At 37.0% G+C, this 16,935-nt stretch overlaps 1 protein-coding gene across 3 annotated transcripts in view; it reads right to left on the bottom strand.

Moving 5' to 3' along the window:
• clip1a (CAP-GLY domain containing linker protein 1a) overlaps positions 1-16,935 on the bottom strand; it is a 56,191-nt gene that overhangs the window by 32,577 nt on the left and 6,679 nt on the right. For all 3 annotated transcript variants that reach the window (XM_039661801.2, XM_039661802.2, XM_039661803.2), the window contains exons 3-8: positions 16,205-16,704; positions 10,799-10,923; positions 10,501-10,717; positions 8,675-8,872; positions 5,735-5,838; positions 3,986-4,046 (exon numbers count right to left, since the gene is read on the bottom strand). In XM_039661801.2, the coding sequence (XP_039517735.2) occupies positions 3,986-4,046; positions 5,735-5,838; positions 8,675-8,872; positions 10,501-10,717; positions 10,799-10,923; positions 16,205-16,704 (1,205 nt within the window). The remainder of the gene's footprint in view (positions 1-3,985; positions 4,047-5,734; positions 5,839-8,674; positions 8,873-10,500; positions 10,718-10,798; positions 10,924-16,204; positions 16,705-16,935) is intronic.

Raw genomic sequence — 16,935 nt, 5'->3', positions numbered from 1 at the left:
CCAACACTCACACACATTCATGCATACAGTTTAGTTATCACAAATTCAGCAGATCGACAGCCTTGAGCAAACCATCAGTTTCTTAGTTCTAACACACCCTTCATTCAAAGGAGTAGGGGATACTTGATATATCAAATAATGAGACTAAGTTTGATACTTGCATGTCTCACTCTTTTGAATCTGATGCAATTTGATGAGGCTCCAGCTGATCTTTGCTGAAGTTGTCTTGATGAGAGAGAGAACCAAAATCTCTGATGAATGTGGCACAAACTTAGGGGTCCTTAAAAGACTTCTAGCTCAGCATCATCTTCACATCAGAATTTCCCAGAATCCCCCTTGTGATCGGCGACCACAAGAGGTCAGCGAGCCAATAAGGAGTCGTATTTTTGGAGAGGAATTTTACGATCCTTTGTCTTCTAGCAGGGTGTTTGCATATGAAATTGGATTGGGTGTTAAGAGAAGAAACTATTAAGATTCTTACAATACTAACATGTTACAGAGTTAACCAAATGTAATGTAAATGAATTAAAATTGCAGTTCATAGATACCCAACATCCTATACATGTGATCTTGGTTAACTACAGTGTGCAATTCTGAATAACCCCTTCAAATGAGTAAAATGACAATCATGAGAAAGGAAAACTGGATGCATGTTTATACATCAAGTGATTTTATAGATAGAATTTGAAAGGGTTCACCTCTCTTTCAAAGTGGAGTCATAATTCCTTCTTATCTTGATGATTCTTCTTGATGAGGCCTGCTTCTCCATTTAGTTTTGGGAGTCGTTTACAGAAACTCTACACAGTTTGCTTGTTAGGTGAAGGGTAATGTGCATTATTCGTTAAATATAACAAATAATTGCATGTCAGATCTGTCTCAGTCAGTAAAAGGGTGCAACCGATCAAGGAGTCAGCCAAACTCCTTAAACGTAATCGCAAAATCTTTGTGCACTGAAACGTTCGCTCCCTAAATAGTCGCACAATGCACCGTGAAAACCAGGGAGCATCGATGCTCAATATGTTCCCTTAACAGAACCTTTGAAGCGGGAAACAAATCACACGAGACAACTCAATCGTTAAAGGGATAGTTCACTTTGAAATTCATTTTTGGCATGTTTTAGCTTACCTCAAGGGCATCCAAGATGTGGGTGTCTTTGTTTCCGCAGTATATTAAATTTTGATGTTTTTAGGTCAAACCGTTCTTGTCAGTCATATAATGGAGGTCTATGGTCACCACCTCAAAGAGCATGCACAGAGAAGTCCAAATTAAACATGATTTAATGACTCGTGAATGTAAGTACACATTGATGGCCTGAGACACGTAACGAGCGGTTTGTGTGAGAAAACGAACAGTATTGTGTAACAACAGCCATGTCAAAGTGCTCTGAAGTGATCTCTCGCCACTTGTTTACACAGAGATTTTGGAAGTGTTACCCTTCACAGTGAAGATCTAAACATATTTAGATAAACAGGAAATCACAATGGAAGACGATTTCAATATATCAACAGAAAACATTGATTTTTTTTTTTCGCAAACTCACGAGAGATCACTTCCAGCGCTTGCGAAGACCGAAGCACCCGGCCTTCAGATCACTTGGACGTGGCTGTGGTTACAAGAGGTAAAAACTATATAAATACTGTTCGTTTTCTCACACAAACCGCTCGGCCATCAATGTGTACTTACATTTACGAGTCATTAAATCATGTTTAATTTGAACTTCTCTGTGCATGCTCTTTGCGGTGGTGACCATAGACCTCCATTATATGACTGACAGGCAAGAATGGTTTGACCTCAAAATATCAAAATTGAAAATACTGCGGAAACAAGACACCTACATCTTGGATGCCCTTGAGATAAGCTAAAACATATCAAAAATTAATTTCAAAGTGAACCATCCCGCGATGTTCTCTCCATGCGGTTCCTTTGACCTCATGGCTTTGGTACCTTACAGTATAGACAGGTGTTTGTTTCCAAATCATGGCCAATCAATTGAAATTTGCCTCAGGTGGACACCAATCAAGGTGTTAGAAACATCTTTGGCTTTCTTGCAGCTCAAACAGTAGAGCATGATGCTAGCACATGTTCAATTCCCAATCTATAAAATGATAAAAGCAGCCAAATGCATAAACGTAGATCTTAAAGATGATCCAGAGAAAAAGGATACAGCCAAGCGGAAAAATAGGACGGGCATGAATACTTTTTGAATGCACTGTACAATTTTTTTTTTTTTTGGATGACCAGAGCTTAGACTAGTCTTACAAGTTAGTCAAACTTTTTTACATAAAAACTGGCCTAATTTGATACTGAAAAGTAAGACTAAATGCTAGTAGGTCATACTAAATTTTAAGACATGGTCTTTAACATAATGGTTTATGCAACTGGCCCCTGGCTTTGATGTTATATATAAAAAAAAAAAAAACTACTATACAATAACTAACCCTATACAATTTACACTTGTCTACACTTGTCACACTCCTGATTTTAAGGGACTCAAGAACAGATAAAGGTGAGGAATTTGATCAAGTATGTAAAGCATCTGCACTAAAAGTCATTGCCTAGGTTGTAGATTTGCATGTTGGTTTGTTTTTTGATTAAAATCATTTGCCAAAGGTTTCTTGAATGAATGAAAAGTCCAAAAGCTATTTTTGAATAAGTAGGTCATGACATGAAAACAACTCAAATGAATGATAATGAAGGCTGGAAACACATTTCAAACCGGACAAGAGAAAACAAGACCAGATCTTTTTTGCTATTTTGATGACAGTTTAGCTATTCACTTCATTTAGTATGTTGGGTATCATCCGCATGACATTTGTTATAAATAAACCACACATGACAAAACTGCAGATGAGGCGAGTGCTTGGTTATATATTTAGCGGTCCATCAGAACAATTTAAAGGGTTAATTCACCCTCATGTCGTTCCAAACCCGTACGATCTTTTTAATGAAATCTGAGAGCTTTCGGTCCCTCCATTGACAGCTTATGCATCTCATCTTTCATTAAAAAGATCTTCATTTGTGATCCAAAGATGAACGAAAGTCTCACGGGTTTGGAACGACATGAGGATGAGCATTGTCATTTTTTGGGTGAACTATCACTTAAGAAGCATCATTTTAGACACCTACATTTTAACAGGTACACTTTCATGACTGAAACCAACAAATTGTAGAAAATGGACAGAATTTAAATTGAAACATAGAAATGTGGTGCTTAAGTGTAAGACTAAATGTTTAAATGCATGTATAAGTTAACTTGGGACAAAGCACTTTATCATCACAATACAAGTCAAATTCAAGAACTTTCTGGTTATGGTAAAGTGGACTCGTCTTAATGTGGCTTAAAATCCAAATCAGGGTCTAAACTAAGCAGCTACTGTCAGTCATGTGGTGTAGTTGGCTGTACATTCGCTCACATGACACATACACAACTACTACTTTTGTTTTTGAAAGTCACCAAGGCTGTATTTACAGTATTTGATCAAAAATACAGCAATTGAAATAACTAAAAAGAGTAAGTGTGAAATACTTTTACAAATTAAAATAACTTTTGTCTATTTGAATCTCTTTGAAAATGTAATTTATTCCTGATGTTAAAACTGAATTTTACTTCAGTCTTCAGCGTCACATGATCCTTCAGAAATTATTGTTATATGCTGATTTGCTGTTCAATTATTAATAATGGTTCTTATTATTGTCAATGTTGAAAACTGTTTGACACTTAATATTTTTTTTTTGTTGAAACTGAAAGTGATAATTTGTTTTTTCAGGGATCATGTGACGAGGAGTAAATGGGAGGGGGGGGGGGGGCGATATTGAACAAGATACGTCATACTCTAGGGCTTCTGTTTTCAAAGAAATTACAAATAATAGACATGAACACGTTTCAAAATGTGAATTTTGATCTGTTTTCCCACAGCACGCAAACCTGCAGCTTTGAAGTTTGTGTTCTCTACATGTAGAGTAAAAATCATGAATCTTAAAATACCTCCAAATCTCCTTTGGTAATGCAAGCTTCCTCCACCCGAAACTGCAGGTCCTCCACCTTCCTGTTTGGGACAATAATTCTTTATCATCTTCAGCTAAGTTGTGTTATCAGATTTTTGTTTCATTGAAGGGTAAGGGGAAAAAAAAATAAGCAAACAAATATGAGGGACAATAACACAGAGCACACATACAAACTATAACCGAAGCAAAATGGACCAGATGTCAGTAATCACCTTAACCCTCAGGAGTCACACTTGTTATCTTCCTGGTCAAAAGTGACCGGACACCTAAAAATTAAATTTCCTCCATCCCAGTAAAACCAATGCAATTTATTTTTGTTCTATAATATTTATTCTTTGTAATTTAGTATTTTGAGACAATTTGATTGAATTTATTCAAATTTATGCAATATTTATGGTCTATTTTTGCCATGGAAAATATACTGTATATATTCTTTTTTTCAAAAAATTATTAATGCAGTATTTTAGATTAATATAGAGTCTAGGCCTTCAGAAAAAAAATATTTTTTGAAGAAAATTAGCACCATCTGGTTACAGTATATAGGAAAAGCGTAGAATCATGGTGTAACCACTAGATGGCATGTACAGCTCTCTATGGGGAGGCATGTGAATTCCCCAGATGTTTATGAACACTTTTTTTTTGTGGATTTGAATATATAGTTGAAACAATCTCAAAAGCTAAAAAATAATGTTTAAAAAAATGTAAAAAAAAAAAATAAATAAAAATTTGTGAATTTGTGTTTGTCAATTTCCCATTCATTTCCTATGGGGTCATTTTTGACCAAAGACCACAAGTGTGACTATTTTTTTAAGACCACTCAGCATGCTCAGATCATGACCTCAATTTTTGTGTGTGTTCACATACATAATGCCATAAAAGTCACCAAATTTTGTAACATTCCGATGAAGCTGTGATTTTTAAAAATTCAAAACATTCTTTTTGTAATCAAAATGTATTTGTGTGTATGTGTATAAAACTTTGTATGTGTGTGTGTGTGTGGGTTTGTCTGTTTTGCACTCTAGATGTTGTAGAGTGTCACCCCTTTCCTGTGGTGTACTTTTTTTTTTTAATTGTGGCCGATTTGTAGATTGCACGTACAAAAATTCAGATTTTTTTTTTTTTTTGTCAATGTCCCATTCATTTCCTATGGGGTCATTTTTGACCGAAGACCACAAGTGTGACTTTTTTTTTTTACGACCACTTAGCGTGCTCGGATCACGACCTACATTTTTTTTTGTATTCACATACATAATGCCATAAAAGTCAGCAAGTTTCGTAACATTCCGATGAAGCTGTGATTTTTAGAAATTCAAAACAGAAAAATTTTCGGTCAGAAATGACCGAAGAGCGCCTGAGGGTTAAAATAACTTTTGTACTGTCATAGTAAATGTCCGTTTATAAAGTTACCAGAGATTGTAAATTTATGACCTCTAAATTTATGAATTTATAGTTAACCCAAAAATGAACAAATACAGTCGTCAATTACTAATATCTTAAAAATAAAAAATAAAAATGTCTTTTTTGTTTGAGGTCAAAGGTCACCAAAACAGTTTGGTTGTCAACATTCTTCAAAATATATTTTTTCTTCCACAGAAGACAGAAAGTCATGATGAGGTAAATGTAAATGTCAAGCCATCTGTATGCAAACCCCAAAAAAGTCCCAAAATTCTAATTGATATAATGGGGTGTTCTGCTTAGATCTGCGTAAGTGTATTGAATAATACTGCACCTCTTCTCCTCCTCCAGCTGGTTGAGCAGCTCCACCTTCTGTCTGTCTGCAGCCTCCACAAGCGCTCGCAGCTGATCCATTTTGGCATCAACCTCCAACACATACTACATGAACAATTCAAAACAACTACGTTAATCTAATTGTATAACTTGCATCTATCTTTTCCATCGCTGTAAGAAAAAAAACGAAATGAGCTGATTGACTAAATAAATTTCATTTCATTTCATTTATTTATTTATTTCAACAGGGACAATGTGCAAAAAACCATTAATTAAAGATGCTTTGCACCAGATTTAGCTTAAGCTAGTTTCCATCTGCAGTCCCCGATCAGGTGAATTACAATACAAAATATAAAATGTCATAATAACCATCAATAAAACCTCACTAAAAAGTCATATTTACATACATAATTATCTAATTATCAAACGTTATTGTGAAATTTTGTTTTTTAAACGTCCATGAAAGAATATTCTCGATCGATTAAAAGACAGACTTAGATATGATCTTTATAATTGCTCTCAAAACAAATACACATTAAAAAAAGAAAGTAAGAGTCAAGCAGAAGTAAAAAAAAAAGGGAAGTGAGACTTATTAGAGGAGTGCCCGTTCTTCCCTTTTCATTAGTTTATAACAGTTTTGTCTAATAACAGAAAGCCAATGGCTATAATACTTCTCCCCATATACCATCAGCAAATACACATTCACATAACTGAAATCAGTCTTTGAATATCTAATAAGCACTGAATTACACAAACTGCACAAAATCTGGCGAATTCAGTTACATCTTCTGAAAAGCCTGCATAAAAACGTGTAATCTGTGCATGACGGTCCATCTGTGTTTCTGAATTGCATGCAGAGATAAGTTCTGCAGTCACAGGACATTCACAATCACTTCTAGGTTTCAAAGTATGCTAAACTTAAACTATATCCATTTAGCCTCATGTCATACTGACTGTCTGTATGTAAAATGGTGTTACTTGGTCTTTTGATTCCCAGTGTGCACAGATTTACCAGAGTGCACTGTTGGACCCATGGAAATGTATAATTAATAATCCGACCGTGCCTACGCCGCCATCAGTGCGTCGTGACTCACAGTAAGAATCAATGATGCCACGACAATGCACATTTTCAGGTTGTGAAACCACCGAGATTTAAATTCCCGGAGAAATGGGATAACCTTTAACAGGTGAGAAGTGAGAATGTGTTGGTTTGTTGTATATATGTATTAACTCAATACTACAGGTTTTTAATATGGTACTTTTTATTGGTCTTTACTTTTACTGTGATAACTTTTTATCTTGTTAGCTGACGCCTTAGTCTTTTTGTATTGTGTTAGTTTAGAAGAATCATCTGCTGAAGTCTATTGCAGATATAGATATCCATACATACAGATATAGATATCCATACACGGGGACGTTGGAACTATTTTGTGAGGGGGAGGGGGGGGCAAATATTGGTATTAAATCCATTTTCTGAGAATTTATCAGTCAACTTGTTGATTAAAACGATTGATTAAAATGAAATACAATTTATAAAAACTAAATTCTTTTAAAAAACATAATAAGTCAGAATTACTGTGGGCTATGTCTGACCCATTCCAAATGTTTTCCGATATGGTGACTCTACTGATGGACCGCTCCTTGATCCATCAGTGCTTGAGTCACCATATATCGGAAAATAAAACGTTTTAAACATGAATAAAACATATCCTGTTAAGCAGAGCATTAATTTAGTTCGTTTAAATAAGAGATCTAGCGCTAAAATGTTTTGTTTTTGAAATCAAGAGGAACGCTTGTTGCCGCTGCTGTCAGTTGTAGGCTGTTCTCTGTGGCACGCAGTCTTCACTCGGACGCACACTTTAATCGCCTTTACGTCGGAGACTCTATTCATTCCGGTAAAAATCACAAAATAAATGTGTCCTATGCTTGATATTGACTGTAACCACAGATGGACATATTCTGTTTTGATGAGAGAGAAAAAAAACTGTACCTAGGGCGGATTAGAACCCGTAACCTCTGGCACTTTGGGCAAAAGAGCTACCACTAGACCATTAAAACGGTCAAATGAAGTCTGGCGGATCGACATATTTATTTATGGGTTGAATAGAAAGGCTGCACAGTTTGACAAGTTTGTACCCAGCACTTCCGAATGTGTCTCTGTGCCCAGCAAATTTCAAACTGACGCCCGTGCTTAGGTGAATTTAGGGGGCGGCCGAAGGAGGGGGGGCGGCCGCCCCTCCCGCCCCCCCTGTTCCAACGTCTATGTCCATACATGGTTGCAGACGCTCAGTCAACTTGCTCTTGAATGTTCCAATATAGCGGACGGCTTACGTATCACGACCCACAGAAACAGCAGCTAATGAGGAATCTATGTATAGATATATCTATGGTTGGAGTTGGACCCAGCTGCATTAAGACTGTGCCTTAAAAACTAGTTTGATTAAACAGCAAATTAGCCCAACCTATGTTTTTATACAACTCACTTCAAGTTATGACCGGTCTTAAAGAAAGAACTAAGATGACTCACTTGTAAGACCAGTCTAAGCAGTTTATGCAACCAGCCATTGATTACACTGTTTACTTCGGTTTTATTCATGTTTATTCAAAATTTGGATTTATTTTTTATTTTTTTTTTGTTTCTTTGAAATATTACATTTAAACATTTCAAAATGGAAATAGCACTGGAGGCCTGAGATGGAATGCATAATAAAATAGCTAGTTCTAATAGAAGAGTGTTTAAAGGACAAAAAGTTTATTTAAAAATAACTATTTTAAATAAAGCACATAAAAATGTCATTGACAACCTGCTTTGCCCCATAGCTGCATTACTACCTCTGGTTTGCATTATTTTCCACAATTCAATGGCCCGTCATTAATTATTTAATAAATTGATCAATATACAAATAAATAAATAAAAAAAGAGGCAATCGCTGGGTCTAACCTGCTCTTGGCCTTCTCTCAGTAACGTAAGCTCCTGCTCCACTTCGCCCACATGGCTGGTTGCCTTGGCAACCTCAGCTCTCTCTAGGTCACGTTCTGCCATGAGTTGCTCTATGTGTTGCTGTTTCTCCTTCAGGGCCTCCTGTAGTGCCGTAGTGCCAGAGATCTTCCTCGCATACCTTGTGGACGTCTCTGTCAACTTCAGAGAGAGATCAAATCAAGACCTTGAAAACTACATCAGATACTGTATTGCCTACATTTGCTTATTTAATATTGTCTCAGTAATGCGGTAACATCATGTCCATTGTTTCAGGCATGACCTTCATTCGCGACAGTAAATGGACTAAGAAAAAATTAAAAAGGTTTTCCTTTGTGTTTTTCGCGTACATACATCAAAATGATGTATACATGTTCATGCGGATCCGAGAAAACCAAAAACGCTGTGTTCTGCTTGCTTATTTATATCTGGTGCATTTTATAACAAGTCTCATTTGGGTAAAAGGCAAGCCATTCGTACGTTGGCTTCCCTGAAATGCTGCACACTAAAATATTGAAATCGTTCAATGAATTTGATATCAAAACTGCTTCATTTAAGCGACTTGAATTGTATGGCAGCTTGTTTCCGCCACTGAATGAAAAATAATAATAATAGCAATATTGATCTCACAATTGCGAGACATGAAGTCAGAATTGTGAGAAATTAAGTTGCATTTGTGTGATATAAAGTCACAATTATATCCCTCAATTGCCAATTTAATTCTCATAATTGCGAGTTTATTTCTTATAATTGCGACTTTATATCGCTCAACTGCCACTTTATTTCTCATAAAGTCACAATTATAAGAAATAAACTCACAATTATGAGAAATAAAGTGGCAATTGTGAGATATAAAGTCGCAATGATGAGAAATAAAGTCGCAATTATGAGAAATAAACTCGCAATTATGAGAAATAAAGTGGCAATTATGTGATATACAAGTCACAATTGTGAGAAATAGTCACAATTGTGAGATATAAAGTCGCAATTATGAGAAATAAAGTCACAATTATGAAAAACAAAGTCGCAATTATGAGATGTAACGTGGCAATTATGAGAAAGAAAGTGGCAATTGTGGGATATAAAGTCGCAATTATGAGAAATAAAGTCACAATTATGTGATATAAAGTCACAATTATGAGAAATAGTCACGATTATGAGACATAAAGTTGCAATTATGTGAAATAGTCGCAATTGCGAGATATAAAGTCGCAATTGCGAGAAAAAAAAGACAAAATTGAGACTCACTTTTTTTCTCACAATTGCGAGTTTACATCTTGAAATTCTGTCATCTTTTCTCAAAATTGTGAGAAACTCACAATTGCGATTTATCCGGCCAATTCAAAGGGGAAAAAAGACTAACTTTTTTCTCCCACAGAATAGTTTATATCTCACAATTCTGACTTTACAACATACAATTGCGACTTTATATCTCGCAATTCTGACTTTATATCAAGCAAATTCTGAAAAATAGTCAGAATTGCAAGATCTAAACTCACAATTGTGAGAAAAAGAGTCAGAATTGTGAGACAAAAAGTCACAATTACCTTTTTTATTTTTCATTCTGTGGCGGAAACCAACTTCCATACTGGCTCAATTGATTGAGTTTGTCAAACAATAAAAAATAAAATAGCTGAAGCCATTAATAATAACCCATTTTGGGAAACAATTTTTCAATTTCATTTTGGTGCTGTTAGTATCCAAAAAATTACACCGCTTTAGCATGCTTAACAGGGGCAAAATATGTAACCAAAAACAGGTTTGCGTGTGAGGTGGCTTTTGTAACTTACCAGTCCCGTACGGCTTGGCTTGCAACTAGCAGAAGAGGCCACAGAGCTCATAGAGCTGATGGAGGAGGCACTAGGGCTGCGTTTCAATCCTCCTGGTGTGGTCGTGGTCTTCCTCACAGTGGTCTTTGCCTTCGCTGGAGTAGTGGAGGGAAAGCCTATACGGGTCACCTTGTGCACTGGTGCAAAGAGGCCATACTTGGGCTGACACTGGAAATACCTGATGACACACAAATCCAGCCATGTAAAACTCCTAAAGTTCTTTCAAGACAATCTAACATTTAAAAACCGGACACAGTACCTGGTTCCAGCCACAGCACCATCGTTCTTTCCCAAGGGCTCATCCAGCTCAACTCCACACCACTCACCCTTGGCAAAATCGGTTTCGCCTAAGAAACGCACTACGCCAGCTTTCGAGCCAGCAACCTAACATCAAGGAGAGTAAATGACAGAATTTATTTCATTTTTGGGTGAACTATCACTTTAAGTGGATATAACATGGTGCTCATCTAGTGTTGAAATCATAACTCTTTTCATAAACTCTCTTCAATCAAAAACATTATGATATTATGGTTTTTGGGGAAAACATTCCAGGATTTTTCTCCATATAGTGGACTTCTACAATTATCAATAAGTTGAAGGTCCAATTTGCAGTTTCAATGCAGCTTCAAAGGGCTCTACACGATCCCAGCCGAGGAATTGGGGCCTTATCTAATAAAACAGTCATTTTATTTAAAAAATTTTTTTTAAATATGTATATACTTTTAACCACAATGGTGGAAGGGTATGTTCCAAGATGGCTGCACTCTGTGAGAACACTGCAAACTTAAGAGTTTACAACGGTTAGTTTTGCTAAATTATAAGAAATTCAAAGAAGTTTTGGAGATTGTGGAAATGGCACCGCCTAAGAAAACTGAGAAAATGGAAAGTGATATGGAAGAAATTCACAAGTCCCTTAATCATATGTCTGGGGAACTTTAAGTCACCGAACAGCTAACAAAGCTAACGCAAGTTGTAGAAGAGGTGAAACAACTGAAAGATATAATAAGCGCAAAAGACAAAATAATCAACGAACTCGACAGAAGGCTCGATAACATTGAACAAGCTACCAGCTAGTGTTGGGCGATATGCTCCATTTTCATATCGTCCTATCGTCAGCCTGTGAGATCGGCGATACACGATATTATCGTGAGGGGGCGGGGCTAACTTATTTGATTTATTAACTTGATTAATTCAGCCTACTCATTAATTTGCTTGTTTTATTAGCCTACTTCGTTTTATATACGAGAATCTTTTTCTATTTTGCTAGCAAAGGTGGAGTGTTTATTAATAGGATCAGGTTATTTCCTGGTATAGTGAGGTAAAAAAAAGAGATCCTAATCCTTTTGTCAACGGGAAATTTACGGACACATTAGCCTATCCTCATGCCGTTACATGCAGCATTTTGACTAGGGCCTATTTCTGCACGAGATGAAAACACGTTTTAATAATTTCTTGGGTCAGAAAAAGTCGGAGTTTGCGATATGTGTCCCCCTACCAGTGCGCTCTCTGTCTGGATGCACTTCACATGCGCACTTCAGAAAGCACGAACTACGCGGGTTAATGTGTTTTAAATGAGGAGAAATTAAGAAACAAGAGCAAGGGCCAAACGTCTAGCTGAGTCGATCGGTTTATACTTATACTTATGACTTGACTCTGATAAAGGAAACGTTTACATGACCACATGCATTGTCAAGTTTATTCAACATAATCAGGTTAAGAACGTCGTCGCATGTAAACGCGCTCAATCTCTGAAAGTGAAAGTAAAAACGGACTGCTTTCGGCATCTGCATTAACGCCGCGTTCCCTCAGAGACGTTTATGATAACGGTAACTATAATACTATTTTAGTGATATTATTATTAATACTATTTAGTAATTGTATTGTTTTTAGTGTTAGTGTCATTAAACGTTTTGTTAATGTGTTACGGAAACAAATACTGACGAACAACGATGCCGTTTTCATCTTGGATCTGTAGGAAATTGAATTTTGCGTCTGTTAAAACGAGCACACTTGATAATTTGTGAATGGATCACCTTGCAATTAAATTTTGATGTTTTATGTGAAATTGGGATGTTTTTTAGTCTGTTTTAAAAACATTCTCTTAGAGGAGTCCTCATTAGTGCGTGTGTTGTTGCAATTGTTATGAGGTGATGTCGTTGTAAATTTAGGCAAGGCAAATTAATTGTAGTTCCTAATATTAATTTAATAACAATACTAGCTTTATAATAATAATAATAATAATAATAGGCCTAATAATAATAATAATTTAATACATTATGGTAAAACGAGACAATTATCGTATTGATATCGTCAAAGGCATCTGCCATCGGCGATATGTCAGACTATCGTCGATACACGATACTATCGTCTATCGGCACAACCCTACTACCAGCCTAGCAAAAACTAAGTTAAACGGCTGTGCAGCTTTTTCTTTTATATCATGAGATTTTGAAAACATTACACGATGCACTGCCAGGACTAAAACAGGAAAACTGTAAGTGTGTGTACCGATGGAGCAGCATCTATGACCGGTTTTTTTGTTGCCAAGACATTACCAAAGGAGCTGTCGGATGTGTTGGACAGTGCAGTGCGGATTGTCAACTTTATAAAAACTAGACCTTTGAAAAGCCGTCTATTCGCCACCTCATGTGAGGAGAGAACTAACTAAAAACAAACTTATTTTAAAAACAAACACTTGAAATGACATCAACGTGATCGAAACTACAGTAAATGACAGAAACTATCTTTGGAAAAAGGATATGTGAAGTGTAATTTAATAGTTTAGTTGGTCTCACGTCCCACTGAATAACATGGGGAGGCGGGGTTTATGACCTATACTAGAACCGGCCACAAGGGGGGCGATCGAGACGTTTTGGCTTCACTTTTGAGGGCTTGTGCGGCACGCTTGGTTTGCACACGTGCATCAAATTGAGTGTCTGGTAGATTTAAACAGTGAGAGATGAGGCAAGCGCGACACTTCGTAGGTGTCAAGACTCGCGCTCTGGATTAAAATTGCGTAAAAATATAAAGTAAGATGGTAAATAGGTAGACTAGATAAGAGTAGAAGTAAATGTGGGATGCATGTTTAACTGTATATCTGATCATATGCATCAGTCGGAGTGTCTGGTAGCTGTAAGGCAGGTGAAAAGCGTTTAGTTAACGGTGAATATTGACCTATTGTGTGTACCGTTCTTGCCCGCTAGCTAGGATACGCACTGCATTTTGTTTAAACACCTTATATGTTGTGTAACAACTGCCCCTGTCACGCAGAGGTTTTACCCACGGTCCTTATACCTCAGAAAATCCGATCTGCCTGTTTACATGACAGTCGCATTGGCACATATCTGATTTATCTAATTTATTTCCACATATGAACTGAAAGGCCTGAAACCGATCTCGAAATATTCAAATGCATGCGTTTTTTCCTGTTGACACAGTCATAGAGCACATCCGATCTGTGTCACACATGAGCAAAAAATCGGAATTGGGTTACATTTCACTGACAGTGTAAACACTGTAATTTCCAAGCATCTAAAAATTCTTGAAGAAAAATTCTCTTATTATTTTCCCTCAACTTCATCTGAAGCCTTTGACCCATTTAGCTCAGCTGCAACGGACAACGCAAATGGAGTCATTGCAGCAACAAGAGCAACTTGCCGAAATGACACAGGACCGTGGTTTAAAAATTACAATCAGTGACCTGTCTTTGGACAGTTTCTGGTTGACTGCGGCCAAAGAGTATCCAATCGTCGCAGACAATACAATCGTTTTCCATAACTCACCTATGTGAGGTTTTCTAGTCTGACTTACATTAAAGGAGTAGCTCACTTATAAAAAAACTTTTGCTGATAATTTACTCACCCCCATGTCATCCAAGATATCCATGGCTTTTTTTCTTCAGTGGAAAAGAAATTAAGGTTTTTGATGAAAACATTCCAAGATTTTCTCCATATAATGGACTTCAATGGGAACCAAACGGTTCAAGGTCCAAAAGACACTTTCAGTGCAGCTTCAAAGGGCTTTAAACGACACCAGACGATGAATAAGGGTCTTATCTAGCGAACAGTCGCTCATTTAAAAAAATAAATAAAAAAGTTTAAGTTTTATAAGCACAAATGCTCACCGACTGAAGAAAGAAAGACGTGGACATCTTGGATGACATGGGGGTGAGTAAATTATCAGCAAAAGGTTTTTTAAAAGTGAACTAATCCTTTAAGAACAAAAAAAGAGAAAGATTAAGAGCAGTTGACCAAGAGCTCCAGTGTGTCGTTGTCATCAACTCCAGCCAGGATATCATATTTGTGTTCATCAAAACAAGCTCAAGTTTCACATTAAATGCAAGTACAGTCTACTTTAAATATTAAATGTCATTTTTACATATCAAAAGTGTGTCGTGACAGAAAAAAGGTTGGGAAACACTGGTGTAGAGCCCTTTGAAGCTGCACTGAAACTGCAATTTGGACCTTCAACACGTTGATCTCTGTTGAAGTCCACTATATGGAGAAAAATCCTGGAATGTTTTCCTAAAACTTCAATTTCTTTTCATCTTAAAGGGATACTCCACCCAAAAATGAAAATTCTGGCATCATTTACTCACCCTCATGTTGTTGCAAACCTGTATGAGTATCTATCTTCCGCTGAACACAAAGGACAGATGTTTGGCACCATTGACTTCCATAGTATTTTTTTTTTCTACTATGGAAGTCAATGGTGCTCCACAACTGTTTGGTTCCAATCGTTCTTCAAAACATCTTCCTTTGTGTTCAGTGGAAGAAAGAAACTCATACAGGTTTGCAACAACTTGAAGGTGAGTGAATAATGACAATTTTCATTTTTGGGTGGAGTATCCCTTTAAAGAGGAAAGACATCGACATATTGGATGCCGTGAGGGCGAGTAAATTATCAGGAAATCTGATTTCAGAACTTACATTCCTCATCCCAAATACATCAATCATTGTAATTAGAGCCAGACCGATATATCGGCCGATATTAGGCATTTTCCAAAATATCGGTATCGGCAGTTATAATGGCCGATAAATTAATATTTAAAAAATAAAATAAAAACGGACGAAACACGCTTTAATCATCTCTCCTTGGCCTGTTATATTGAAAATGTATATTTTACAATTTGCAGTTTGACGTTATCCATTGCTAAATTATGGCTCATCATAGACTAGCTAACCACAAAGCTAGCTAATGCCACCATCATCAGTGGAAGACCGCTAACGTTAACATTAATGAGCTTGGAAACCACAATGAACTTTTTCTGCCTAAATAAAGTAATGATTACTGTATTTCTAACTAGCATATCTCTAGTTACAGTCCCTGTATTGTAAAATGTAAGTTATACTTGTGAGGAGTGAACATTTAGACATAGAGAAAAAGTATCAAACGTATCTTGTGCAGAAAAGTTAGCTTTCCTTTTACACGTGTGTGAAATCCAACAATATTTCATAAAAATAAAAAATATCGGCCGATATATCGGATTTTAAAACCCAAAAATATTTGTATCGGCCTTCAAAATCCTTTATCGGTCGGGCTCTAATTGTAATACACAACAATTCACAGTCACTATTATGGAGAATCCAATAAAGCATTGACTGTGTCTGACCATCTTGAATTATCCTAATTTGACACACAATAACGCTCATCACAACACACTCACCAGAACTCGATCATTGATCTTCAGCTCCCGATCACCTTTCTTGACCGAACCAGACTCCGACAGATTTGACACCGATTCACTTTTGGACCGCACCAGATCTGAGGCAGGTGCAGTTGTTTTAGTGGGTGAGGCTGGTTTCTTGGCTGAAGCAGACACTGACGCATTAGAGGGAGTGGGTGACCCGGCACGAGACGGAGGGGCCGTCGTCGTGTCATCCGCCTCACCTTCGGTGCGTGAAAGCTTCGAGGGGCGTGTGAAAATACCCTTTAATGCTTCGCACTCAAAATAGCGCACACCCGACACCGAACCGTCATTTTTCCCGATTGGTTCATCAAGCACGATGCCAGCCCATTGGCCCGGAGCAAACTGAGTCTCTCCTAAAAACTGAACGACGCCGGGTTTGTTGCCATTAACCCAGACGCGATCTCCGATCTGGTATTGCTCGCCTGCATCTCCGGCTCCGGCTGAGGATTTGTCATTTTGAGTTGGTTTGGAAGCACCTGTTCCAAAGGAAGAAAATAAATAGGCTTTGTTCAGAATTACAAACTTCTACAGCATGCAGTATATACAATGTGCATGCCATATCAAATTTATATTTATTTGATAAATAACTATCATCATATCATACACATACAAGTAAATTGCATACTTCCCGACTCTGAACTTACAGTTCTCATAAAAGAGAGGGCAAAAGTACGGACAACTTACTACTTCGGGAGACATTTTGAAGT

Source organism: Pimephales promelas, chromosome 4 (genome assembly GCF_988280905.1).
Source record: "Pimephales promelas chromosome 4, fPimPro1.hap1.1, whole genome shotgun sequence".
Lineage (NCBI taxonomy): Eukaryota > Metazoa > Chordata > Actinopteri > Cypriniformes > Leuciscidae > Pimephales > Pimephales promelas.
Note: the sequence above shows the minus strand (reverse complement) of the source record. Positions and strands in the feature narration are given on the sequence as shown.